Consider the following 12,697-nt stretch of genomic DNA (forward strand, 5'->3'; position numbering starts at 1 on the left):
CTTTCATTTGGAAACACATTTTTCCTCTTTGTTGCTGTGGTCACAGATGCTCTATGCTGTTATACTTACTGGACTACCTGAAGTGGGTGGCACCAGAAGTCACTAGGGGTCGTAGGACCCTGCAGCTGAGCTTATGGATGAGCTCTGCATATCAGTTACAAGTTTTGTGTGAACAGGAATAGCAGGAGAAAATATCTGGTGCATTCGACAAACTGAACAGGCTTTAGATGCATTTGGTGAATTATATAGGTGGATCCTGGGTTGTGGAGAACAGGAGCACCAGCTGGGTAAGGCAACCTATACAGTGCCTGCTCTGTATGGTCCCAGAGCTTGGTGAAACAATTTATGAAAAAACAGAGTATAGTTGCAACAGTTCTTCCTCTTTCCTTCACCCTATTTTGGTGTATTTGGACCTGCTGGTCATGCTAAATACATCCCTGTCTCAGAAATCTCCCAGCTGTCCACACTCATTGCTCCTATGACAGGAATGCACCATGGCCATTATGATCCCCATTTTTGGTTTTATTTGAAGTACACATAAGTAGACTTTGCAGATTGCTTTGAAATGAGCAGGTCTGCCTGTATGTGTGTACCTCTATCTTGAGATTTTTTTTTTAATTTTTCTTTTTTAAATAACCAGTAGCTTCAATTTTGCATCAGTGCATGGTTAAAAAGCAATACACGTCAGCTATTTCTTAACTTCATTTCTCCAATGAATTATTTCTCCTGTTTTTTTGTTTGTTGTTTTTTTTTTTTTTCCGTTGTGCAGTTGACTGAAGAAATGTTAACATCCCGCTCTAAATCTCTCAGTGGAGTCTCTGTTCCCTTCTCTGATATAACAGATGGGTTATTGCTTGTTATAATTATTAACATTGTGGTGTGGGACAGGGCTAGGGTGGGAGCCATTCTGGGGGGCGAGGGTGGGGTGCTGCGGGAGTTGTTAAGGTTGGAATGTTAACTCCAGTGGTGACTGACTGTTTCCGTAATAGCAGGTTGTTGTGGCTGCACGCTCTAGTACTTGAGGCTGTGTACTTCACTGAGCTTGTGGTAGAGCCTAGGGCGAACTGCTGTCCCAAGAGAATGCTGGGATAGATAGAACTAGCCAATGAGTCTGAACGTGGTGACTTTGCTGGTTGTTCTAGCTCCAGATGTCAGCATGCTTAGTTTTTAATTTTGATTAATAAATGTTACTCCATTCCCCCTCCCACACCTGATTCCAACCCTTCTTTTCTTCTTCTTTATTTTTGTTATTTTTGTTTTGTTTTGTTTTGGTTCTGTTTCGTTTTCCTTTATGAGAGACATGAGTTAAAAGAGAATTCTATGATAAGCATTTTTGGTTTCAAACTGCATCTTGCTGTCATGTTCAAAGTATGTGCCAGACACGTTTGAAGTAGCTTCTGGTCTGAAATGTGACTGGCAAGTGTGGAAGTGTGGGGCAGAGTGGGAATCAAGAGTGCATCCTGAGGCCAGCTGCCCTGTGGAGGGTAGTGCCTGGAGAAAATGCCTCCTACACTGTGCCCAAGTGATAGACCGAGGGTTCGGGAAGCTCACAGCCTAAGGGGAGTACTGCACTTGCATTGATACAAAGTTTTGTCTTAATTTGGTGAAGTTAGTGAGGGTTTGATTTGGATTAAGGCTGCGCCTCGATCCTCTTGCTTCTGTCATGTTTTACATGGTGGTGCAATAATAGCATGGCAAAACCAAGCTAAATATCCCCAAAGCTTCAATCCAAAATGCAGGATTTGAAACAACCAGGTGAGATTAAAAGGGCTAAACTGTAACATTTCCAGGCCATGTTGTGATGTTTTCACAGATTTAGATCTGTGTTGTTTTTTCTCCCATTAACCAGAAGATTGAAGAGGCTGCAAGTCCCTTTTCTCTGGAATAGGAAAAGGTCTGCAGGCATGTTTTGGATAGCACGTTAGCCTTCACAGGGCTAATGCAGGCCACAGGAAAGGAAACAATATTAACTTAAAATCATTACTTCTAATTTAAAAGCTACCCAGGTCCGGATTGAGCACTGTTGAGCAAAGACACAGTTCAGTAGTGGAGCTGATCTTGTACTCTCAGTTACATGTATGCAAAACATATATAGGGAAGATGTGGTAGAGATATGTTGAGCTGATTCTGGAGGTGAAGAGCCTAATTTTGCCTTCTGGTCCTTCAAACACTGAAATGTCAATTGGAAGAAAAAAGAAAAAAAAAATCCGGAAGCAATGTAGAATTTTCTGATTTTTTTTTTTTATGGCTCATTGTGTTTCTAGAAAGTCAAAATGATGGTTCCTTTACCAGGCCTTCACCCCCAAGTTAAAAAAATTGTGTTAAGAAATGCAATAAAGATCTAACCAGGGCTTCAGAGCCCCCTTTGCTACCTGCTGTGCTGCCTTTGTACCTGGCCTTGGTCTTCCAGTACTGCAGTCCTTGCTCTGCCCCACTCCTTGTGGGAGTTCCAGGAGGAGACTCACATGTCTTCTCTGAGTCAGAATTCACATTTTGACAACACAGCTGTTAAGTACATTTTTAGTAACTACCTCTGACCACCTTTGCTACAGGTGTGTAGCATGGGCAGAAATACAGCAGCAGAACAGACTGTCCTGGCATAATTTCCCTTGACCTGTTTCCTTCTTATGTGGAGAGGAGGGGAGAGCAGTCTGGTTGTCCTCAATATTGGTTTACTTGCTGACAACCCTGAAACCACCAGGGGCTGTCTTCTCTCACCATCTTTTCCTGATTGCTTTTTGCCTTCTCTGGCTATTGATACTTCTGCATTTGTGGAACCAATTAAATTCTAGCCCTTTGGGTTTTCCTGGCTGTAAAAGAGGGTAAAAAGAAAAGTAGGAATTTCTCTGAATGGTCCCCTTTCTAAAATACTTCATAGAAAGTATCCATCTCTGATTTCCCTCCTTAAGAGGAAGGGGCCATAAAAATTACCTTGCATGCAAGATTCCAGGTCTTTCCTGGTTTCCATTTCCTCCATGCCAAATTGCATCTTCTGTAGGGTTGTAACAATTCTTAGTCTTCCTTTAGTGCATTCCTTTTGCTAAAGAGGGTAAGGAAAGGAATATACATGACTTAATGGGTGATGCTTGTGATAGACATGACATGGGAGCTGATGCAGTTTGAAACACTTCCTCTCCTTGTGATGTGTGTGACTTCAAATTTTTTTTTTTTTTGCGCTCTGCATGGGTGGACAGGTATCTGTAAAGTCAGTTCTCTTCTCTCCTGCAGGGTGGATATGCAGCCTACAGATATGCACAGCCTGCTACTGCAACAGCAGCCACGGCCGCTGCAGCCGCTGCAGCAGCTTACAGCGATGGGTATGTAAGGGAGAGGTGTCCATGGGGGATAACTTGCTGTGCTCAGGGACTGAAGGAGCATTGATCCATCACAGAACTTCTGCTTCTTCGCCCCATTTCTTTGTCTTACCTGCACTCGCATGCGCGCACATGCATGCACCACCCAACATGAAGACTCAAATGCACCGTTTGTCTCTGCTCCCGGGCAGTATTGCCTTCAGTGTGTGAGCTGGCACAAATCCTGGCCTTTTCCCTATCTTTGTGATTCTCCTCTGCACAAAGCAGGCGGCGTGGTTACTGCCTCAGAGTCAGAGATCTGGCTTTGGGCTGGTTGCTTACTCACTGGGTGTGTTTCCCCATCATAAAGTAAAAATGACTCAGCTCATGCAGTGCTCTAGGTAGCTTTAACATGCAGCTCTGAATAGATAGAAAAGGATTGTCTTCATCAGAGTGCTTTACTTAAGATTTTTCATTGCCTGTGCAGTGAGGCCATGTTTTAATCCTAGCACATTAAAGTTTATACTCCCCTCATAGTGGAGAATCCCTCGCTGCTTTCTATTTAGCAGCTGTTACTGTGCCAGTAGCACTAGTGCCAGCAGTCACTCTCTTCCCTAATTGCATCATGCAATTACCCAAAGGTAAGGGATGCACTAGCTGAGATTTCAAAGGTGCTGACCTCTTCCCTGCAGGTCAGGCTCATGGTCTGTGCCACATTCCTCCTGGCACGCTGTTCTCTCACCCATCTCATACAATGCATGGCAGCATGTCCATAGGATCTCTCTGCAGAGGAGCTGCCTGCGTGCCTATGTGTGCATGGATGCATACATGTGTGTGCAAGGGCATGCTGCTGCTTCCATCACCTGTGGTCAGACAGCTATTTCTCTGCCCCACTCAAGTGACTTTTTTTTTTCCTTTTTATATCTTTTCTCCCTCTCTTCAGTTATGGCAGGGTGTACACAGCAGATCCTTACCATGCCCTTGCCCCTGCCGCTAGCTACGGAGTTGGAGCTGTGGTAAGTGGGATTTTCTTTCTTGTGCTGTTTCTCATTTCCAGCAAGGGGAGCAGCCACTGGGTATCATGCAATGAAACCTCACCCAGAAAAATGTCTTTGTTGAGGGAGGAAGTCTTTAGCCACAGTGCTGGGTTCCCAGTTGTTCTGCATTCATATTTATGTGTGCTCTAAGAAAGGAACCAGGCTGTAGGAGGCCAGTTATTACTTGGTCTTGCACATCATCTAGTGCAATGAAAAATGAAAATGAAAAGCAAACAGAACTGCCAGGATCCAGAACACTGTGGTGAATCAGTAGAACTGTATCGAGGTGATACATAGAGCAAAAATCAGCAATAGTTAGAGATTCAGGATACCATTTTTTGCCATTTTCAGTTCTAGGAAGCAAGGGAATAAGTTGTTCTTGTGACATCTTGCATCAAAGCTGCTCCACTCGGTTCTCTCCTGCACTAGTGGAAGGATGCGGTGTCCTGCTTGCCAGCAGTAGTTACGCAAGGGCAGGATGAGGTATGCTGGCATCGGAGGGGAGTGGAGCAGCTTGCTGAAAACACATGCTTGCCCATCTGCTAGCCAGCTCAGTATCTGTGTTGTTGCAAAGGCTGGAATACAAATGTGCTCAGAGAAAAAGACACCTAAAAATAGATATCTGCAGTGTAGCACCTCCATTTCAGCCTTAGCTCATCATGTGGATTCTCTTTAGGGTCAATGAGGGAAAAACAGGTAATTCTAGGATACCCAGTCATCATATCTATTTTAGACCTTTACCTTGAGGTGAGGTGAAGAGCATCCTAGAAGTCCTGGTCTCCGCAGTCTATAAAGGCAGCCTGGACAACTGGCTTGAGATCAGGACTGGTGAGTCCCCTCTCTGGTACTGAATTCCCTTCCACCAAGACTTGCCAATCTTCACCTCCAGCTGGCTGGCCATGAGCATGCCCTCCTGAGCCACATCTTTGGTTTTGCAGGCAGAGTTCTCTCTTGCTTCTTAGAGGTGCTGATGGTGGTGGGTCAGTGCCAGGACAGGTCCTTCCAGAAGCATTTGGGTGCTGTCCTGGGTATCTCTTCACAGTTCTCCTCCTAACAACCTTTTTTTCTCCCATTTCATTTCTACAGGCGAGTTTATACCGAGGTGGCTACAGCCGATTTGCCCCCTACTGAAGTGACGTGAGCCCCCTGCAAGTGGGACAGCCCCCCCAGTTCATGAGGCCTGGCTATTGCAATATTTACTAGTAGAGGAACTCTATAGCAAGTCGAGGAGGAAAAACAAAAAAAAAAAGAGAAAATACTTTTTTATACCTCACTATGTTCTTTGAATATGTATTTTTTTTTCCTTTAAATTTCTGCCTTTAATTCTTTTGTTCCAAAGATCGTGCTTTTTTTTGTTGTTGTTTGTTTTTTGATTTTATTTTTGGGGTTTTTTTAACTGTGGTAAAAATAATGCATTTCCGTGTCTGTATGTTGGTGCATAGCTTATCCTACCAATCACGGAAAAGGCGATTAGTGATAAGGAAAGCTGTTAGAAACTGATATCATGCAATTAATCAGGAACACGCAGACAGAGTTACTTCCCTGGGTCTGGTGCTTGGTGCCTGTGAGGCAGGAGGACGTGAGGGAGAAGTCTCCACCTGCCGTGTTTCTGGTCTGCAGAAGGAAGCGCTCTTTGACTGTAGCTGGGACCTGAATGCTGGTGGGAAATAGTCTTTTTCGTTGGAAATGGGGGAAATGCAGAGACTTTCCTTGTTTCTATCACCATCTGACGCGCACAGGTTTGTAACAGTTTCAGCAGTGTCAGAACTTTAGACTTCGCAAGAGAAGAGTCCCTCAACCTGCCCAAAGACTTCAGCTGTTACCTGCTCTATAGGAGACAAGACTTTGAAAGGAGTTTTTGATGAGGATGATCTTTTTCCTCACACACAGAACTTTTATTCACTGATTTTTGTCTGCTGCAGGTGACTGTAATTGGCATAGATTTTATTGCTCCTTTTGAAGATCTTTCTTGCTGTCCCTTTCCTCCCCTTCGTTCCTCAAGGAGTGGCAGATGCAGTGCAGGATCATGCAGAGTACCTCTGTTGTGGACAGCAAGTGATTAAACTTGAGGAGGTGAAGCACCTGCAGCCTTGCAGGGGAAGAAAGCGAGCAGAAGAGTCAAGCATGGCACATGCTCTGAGGCGCAGCGTGCAAAGACTCTGCTCCTGTTCATCCTGGGCTGCTTAGGTGCTTCTGCAATTAATCTATTTCAAATAACGTGAGTGAGGAAAAACCAGTCACACAAGCTGCTCGAGGTGAGGGACAAGCATGTGGGTTTGTGTGGGGGAAGAGGATATTTTATATCTAAATGTGATCCTGAAGTAGTTTTGTATCTGGCAGAAGCAGTTCGTGCAAGCTCTGAATTCATAGGAACCTTCCTACCACAAGCTATTTCAGGCCCTTCCATAGCTGCATTGGAGCCCCTGGGTATGTTTTGCCAGCTTCTCACAAAAAGTTGTGCACCTGGTCTGCTGAATCCATATATAGACACTACATATTAGAAGACTTGGAAGGATAGAAACTATTTAGCCGAGGGCTCCACAACTCCCAAGACCATCTCCCTTCAGCTCTCACAGACAGAGAATTTGCTGTGTTTCAAAGACAGCACACTTAGATGACTGTGATGTGATGCAGAGTTGCTGCTCTCCAGACTTCCCTGTTCAGCTGCTGGCTCCTAGAGTGCTCCCAGTAATCCCAGTGGTCAGAGGCAGGCTCTAACCGCATGCTGGAGAGATGAGAAGTGTAATTGTACCAGGCTGCCTTGACTCCATGGATTGGTGCTGGGGTGAGCCACTGTCCTCAGAAGGGCGACTTTGAGTATGGATTTGTTGGCGGAGCCTCTCCATCTCCTGTTGAACACCTGCTTTTCCATCCACCGCTGATACCAAATAGGAAAATTCCTGCGTTAAACACTAAGCAATGTCAGCAAGCAGAGGTCCTGCTCCTGGGGAGGTGTCTGGTCCAGCCACACACAGCCACACATTTTTTGCTCTTCCCCAGTGATACGTGGAGCCTCTGTGCACAGCAGAGTGGAGGCACCTCAAATGGGAAGAATGGGGATGCCATTAGTTAAGCTAGATACCTTGAAGCTATTGATTTTCTGGAGGAATTGCTAGATAAAGAGGACACCAAACTGCCAGCCTGTTGGCCACCTTTTTTTTCTGGTTTTATTATTGTTTTTTTACCTTTTTTTTTTTTCCAAGCCAAAGTTTGGTTTGTTGCTGTTATGACATTTTTTTGTTGTTTGTATATAAATATTTTAGCTTGAAAATAGGGAGGGGGAGAACAGGGTGTTGGGGCTTTCACAAAATCTAGGACATGAGGGACACTCTGTGTGTTTGGGGGCTTTTACTGCCTGAGTTGGGGTAGAAGAGGGAGGACTTGTGGTAGAGATAGTCATGTTCAAGGGGAGTTATTCCCACTGCAGAGCAGCCAGGGGACTTGTGGAGCTGGGATGCAGCAAAAGCCTCTACTGGCCTTGTTCTCCCTGCTGTGGATGGAGGGCCTGAGCGCGGCGGTCCCTTCCCTTCCTGCAGGCTGTTCCTCAGGCTGTGAGCCCAGGAGCCTCTGCAGAGCCCTGCTGGGGCAGCTGCTCCCCCACTGCCCCTCTCCCACATTCAGTTCAGCTGGTTCTGACTGCGGCTCCCCAAAAGCCAGGTTCTCCCTCCCTGAGTGCCCTCCCCTGCCCTGGCAGTGCCACCCGCAATCCCTCCCTGCCACTTGGCCTCCCAACTCCCAGGGAGACCATACCCCTTTCTGCCTCCTGGCAGAGTCTATGCATGGCAGCTTCAGCCCGCCCAAGTATATTAGGAATGTGAGGGGCTTAGTGCAGAAGCACCCAACCTTTGGGGGGCCGTGGTCCCCCCATCTCCGAGTAATACCTGTTCTAAGACCATCCAGCCTGATTCCTCCTGTATCTGAGCCTGGCCTGCTCTGGTCCCTCCCTGCCAGGCTCCTCTGCCTGCACTAAGCAGCCGGTGTCTCTGTGGCTCCAGAGTCAATGCTGCAAGATCCCCTGAGGGAGCTTGCTGGTAGCCTGGCTTCCTGCTCTCAGTGTTGAGCTGCAGAGGGGACACCAGCACACTTGCGTGGCTGGGGGTCAGAGGTAGCTCACTGGTTCCAGGTGTCTAAAGCACCAGACCTCCCAAAAACTTGCATGGCAAGGTTTCTTGAGTGAGTGTTGTGCCGTGACAGGAGAGCTCTTCAGCCTTTCTTCCCTGTTGGCAAACAACAGCTTCAGTTTCACTCAGATGTTTTATGAACTGGCTAGAGATACTTTCCAAGTAGCCAAGGTGTGGCTATATCCATCTTCTGAAGAAGTGAGGACAAAGCCTATATCTCCCTATGCAAAATGAATTACGTTTAATAAATTGAACTGGGCCCTGGCTAATTAGAATGATGGCAGCTAGTGCTTGTCCGTGTGATGGGTCTGCAGTCACAGGTCCCTTGCAAAGCAGGGTTTGGCTTTCTGAGGGAAACCGCACAGGCGGCCTGGCAAATAGCTTGCTGTTTGTCACCTTCTAGTCTGGTGGCATCTGGGATTCTTCTTGATGCAGAGAAAAAAATGTATCTTTAAGTGTAGCTGTTTGTACTGTCTTGCAATAGGTCCACCCAGCACATGATGATATACAGATGAAATTTTGAGTTGAAGAGTTGGTTTATTTAATGTGCTAGTCTGCATTTCCTTGCAATTACAATTGTGCTGGTATAACGTAACTTCTACTGGTATTGCATATTCTTTACTGGGAATAAGTTATATTGATGCCCAGCACGTTAGCAAACTGTTGTCCTGGTCCCCTTGTGTGGGAGGCTGCGCTGTTGTAGGTGGGTTAGCTTTTCTAAGAAAAGCCATGACAGGACCTGGAGGCAATGGAGAGCTCGGTATGAGCCTACTATAGCCAGCTTTTCCCGGGTTAAGCAGTTAGGTGGATCCTGTGTCATGAGTGTTCCAATAGACAAAGCCATGTTTAAAGATAGCTGTGGCTTGGCTGTTCCAGTGCCTGAGAGGGAGCAGACTTGCCCAGCGAGGAGCACTGGCTCTGGAGTCTGAGACCTGTGTTTTGGACAGGGCTCTGTCAGTGACCCCTCAAAGGTCCCTGTGGGGCAGTCGTGTCGCTACTTTAGACTTCGCTTCCCCGTCCCTAAAGTGAAGTTGAAGTTTGTCCCCTGTTCTTACCTGTTTTGAGATCCATGGATGTGAAGTGTACAGCAAGAGCTGAGGAGGGTTTTCTGAGTAGCTGGCCCAAGTGCTGGTTGTGGAATGGTTAATGAAGCCTTTTTCCTGCCTGAAAAGAGACACTGGCTGCTGGGCTTCCAATTTCAGCACCCAGAGCTCCATCAGTGGGGAATATAAAGCAGAACCTCCCAGTTCTACCCATGTTTTTCCCCAGCCCATCCCTGTCTGTACCTTCCCATCCTAGCCACAAAGATGGAGGCAAGTGGAAAACAGGTTTGGGGAGCACTTAGGAATTTAATAAAGGGAAACCCAAACAATAGCTCTGGGGGATGCTTTTGCTGAGTCTAGCTCCAAAGGGAAAGCACACAGGCAGCCTGGCAGAGGGGCCTGCTGCTTGTGACCCTCCAGCCTGGCAGGGTGGGGGAATGCTGTCCTTGGTGTAGAGGGGTAATTTTTAAAGTGTTTTACCTGTTTGCACTGTTTTAAAATAGGAGGGGGGGGAACCAACCTAGTGAACAAGATGAACATCCAATGTAAACTTCTTTGTGTTTTTAATTTTGACATGCTCTTGAATAATGTCAAACATTTTGTAGTATACACCAGTGAGACTTGATTCTTTGTTGCATAAAACACTATTTTTGGTGATGTTAATGTCTGAAAAGCCCATTCCCTCCATCCCCACCTTACTGATTGCCCTCTCTGCCCTCCAACCCCAGTAAACTTCTCTTCTACAATGAAAACTCCAGTCAACAAGGCAAGCAGAAGTCTGATAGCCAGAGCGTGAAATGGGGCCCTTTGCAAGGAGGCTGTGGGGTTTCTGCCTGGTGTGCTTCGCTCCAACCAGGAGTTGTCAGGAGAGCCTCTGTCCCTCTGCCGTGCCTGCATCAATGGCAGCCTAAATGGGACTTGGGATGGCCAAGTCCCATCTCTGTTGCCACTGCTGACCCTGGAAGACAGCTTCTTGCTGGGGCTGCCAGTGCTGCCTGTGGTTGTCCTCTTGGGACCACGGGCTGCAGCTGGCGCAGGCTTGTGTGGGAGACCAGCTTCCCATGCTGCCTCTCAACTCGTAGCAGAGCCAGGAGTGCATCAGCCAAAAACCTTGCCTGATTTCACCAGGAGATTGCTGGTGTCTAAAGCCGTCCACTGGGGTAGTCATTTGGCTGGCAGTCAGAGTCAGCAAAATGCCTATTAATCTTAGAATGTTTTTTCTTTTTAAATTTTTGTTGATGTTCTGAAGTGGGTCAATAAATCTCTTGCCAGATTTGCAGTTCTCTGCTGGTGAAGGGGCCTGTTGCTTCCCTGAGAAGTAAATTCTTTACAGAAATCAGGCCTTCCACTTTAGTAGCCTCAGTTCTGGTCATGTTCTTCTATTTTTTTCTGTTCACAGTATTTTGTGTGTGCGAGTGTTGTAGTTTTGGCAGCTTAATTTGGCTGCATTATCAAGTGACAAAATCATCCTCTTTTACCCCAGGGGATATGATTTAATTTTGTTTTCTTGTTGGGTTTTTTTTGGTTTTTGTTTTTGTTTTGTGTTGGTGTTTTTTTGTTTATTTTTTTTTTGATGGGGGGGTTTATTTGGGGGTTTTGTTAGGCTTTGATTTTTCATTTTTTTTTTGTTTGGTTTGGGTTTTTTTTTAATATGATAAATCCTGCTTGTAAATAGCTGGAGCTAAAACCTGGGGCTGAAAGCAAATGAGAACCAGGGCTATAGAATGATACGGAGCTGGTGGAGTATTTTACTGACCTCACAGGCTGATCTCAAAATTTTGAGACTTGGAGATTTCCAGTGTGAGGCTGAGATGCCAGAGCACCTCCAATGGCAGCGACAGACTTGCCCCTTCTCGCAGTCTCCCCAGCACCTCCCATTGCCAGGTACCTCCGGGGAGCAGGACGTGTCCCGAGTGGGATGCGTTCCCTTCCCCTGGATCATTTCCTAGGACGCCCGAGCCGCTTGCCCAGGGTCCCATTTCCCTGCTGACTCTGGAGAAGCAGTATCTGCATCCCAGGGCTTTGTGACAGCCTTTAACTTCCCGCCCTCCCTCGTTAAGTATCATATTGTATAGTAGCTTTCAGACCATGCAGTATTCATTGGGTTATTCCTATTATTATCAAGTAGCTGGAATTGTGAAGGTTGGAGTAGTTAGATCTTTAGCTTTTATTCCTTTTTTTTGTATTACTATCCATGTGTATAAATTATTGATCATGTTGCTGGCTTTTATAAACTCTAAGCAAGGGGGGAAGCCCTTCCTAACCCTTTGCAAATGGTAATGAAGCACTGTTTTTAAATAAAAGAGAGAAACACCAGTCTGCTGGCTCCCCTGTGTTGTCTGTTTTTCAGCACATCTGGATGAATTTTGCTGGTGCATCACCCTGGCAGGTATAACACAAAGAAGGGAAGCTGGTGTGAAGCTGGGAGATTGGATCTTCTTAACGGTGATAAAGGGTGAAGCCTTGGCAAGTCATGCTAATAAAATCCCAGCCCCATCTGTTCCTATACCAACCTCTCAGAAAATCCACACCTTTCCCTACCATTCTTTTCCATTGCTGCTTGTTAGCAGAAAAGGGCCAATTGTTTGGTATTTGATAAGAAGCCTTTTGGGTTTGTTTTTTTTCATTTTTTCTTTTCTTTCCAAGCCTAGTTGGTGTTTGGTTAGTGTGGAAGGAGAGACAGCCATTTGAAATTAAGTATCAGCATCTCCTTTAGTGCCTGTGTGGCCAACCTCACTCTGTCTCTATTAGCACAGGTTTAATAGTTAGCACACACAACTGGAAGCTGGGGTTCCTGTGTCAGTGTAAATTTCCTCTGGGAGTTTAGACACATCTTTTAATCACTGCCCCTGTTGTCCTGCCTGTAAAAGCAGTATTGCTGCAGGCAAGCAGAAATTCATTCACATTCTGTGTAGTACTTACAAATCCTCCAGTGAAAGATGTCATGCAAATATAGATCTGTGTAATCAGGTGCCTTTTAAACTGAAAAGAGCCTAAAAATAGCAAATAATAAATCCCTGTGGCTAATTGGAAGTGATTATTGAAACAATAACTGAGCAAAATGATACAGCCAAATATGCCTAGTACAGTTGACAGTGGTGCTTTAATTGCTTTTGGAAATGCAAGGTACCAGGAACAAAAAGGGTGGGAGAAGCTGTGTGCCTGGGCAGTAGGATCGTTGATTGTGATGCAGGAAGGTGTGC

At 45.9% G+C, this 12,697-nt stretch overlaps 1 protein-coding gene across 9 annotated transcripts in view; it reads left to right on the forward strand.

The window, feature by feature from the left end:
• The window catches only part of RBFOX2 (RNA binding fox-1 homolog 2), a 170,104-nt gene extending 159,044 nt beyond the window's left edge, over positions 1-11,060 (forward strand). For 7 of the 9 annotated variants that reach the window (XM_033057350.1, XM_033057349.1, XM_033057352.1 and 4 more), the window contains 3 exons: positions 3,229-3,317; positions 4,237-4,309; positions 5,417-11,060. In XM_033057350.1, coding sequence (XP_032913241.1) covers positions 3,229-3,317; positions 4,237-4,309; positions 5,417-5,461 — 207 coding nt within the window. In that variant the 3' untranslated portion in view covers positions 5,462-11,060. The other 2 variants (XM_033057353.1, XM_033057351.2) reach the window with 2 other exon arrangements.
• The last annotated feature ends 1,637 nt before the right edge of the window (positions 11,061-12,697 follow it).

Source organism: Catharus ustulatus, chromosome 4, assembly GCF_009819885.2.
Source record: "Catharus ustulatus isolate bCatUst1 chromosome 4, bCatUst1.pri.v2, whole genome shotgun sequence".
In the NCBI taxonomy this organism is placed as follows: domain Eukaryota; kingdom Metazoa; phylum Chordata; class Aves; order Passeriformes; family Turdidae; genus Catharus; species Catharus ustulatus.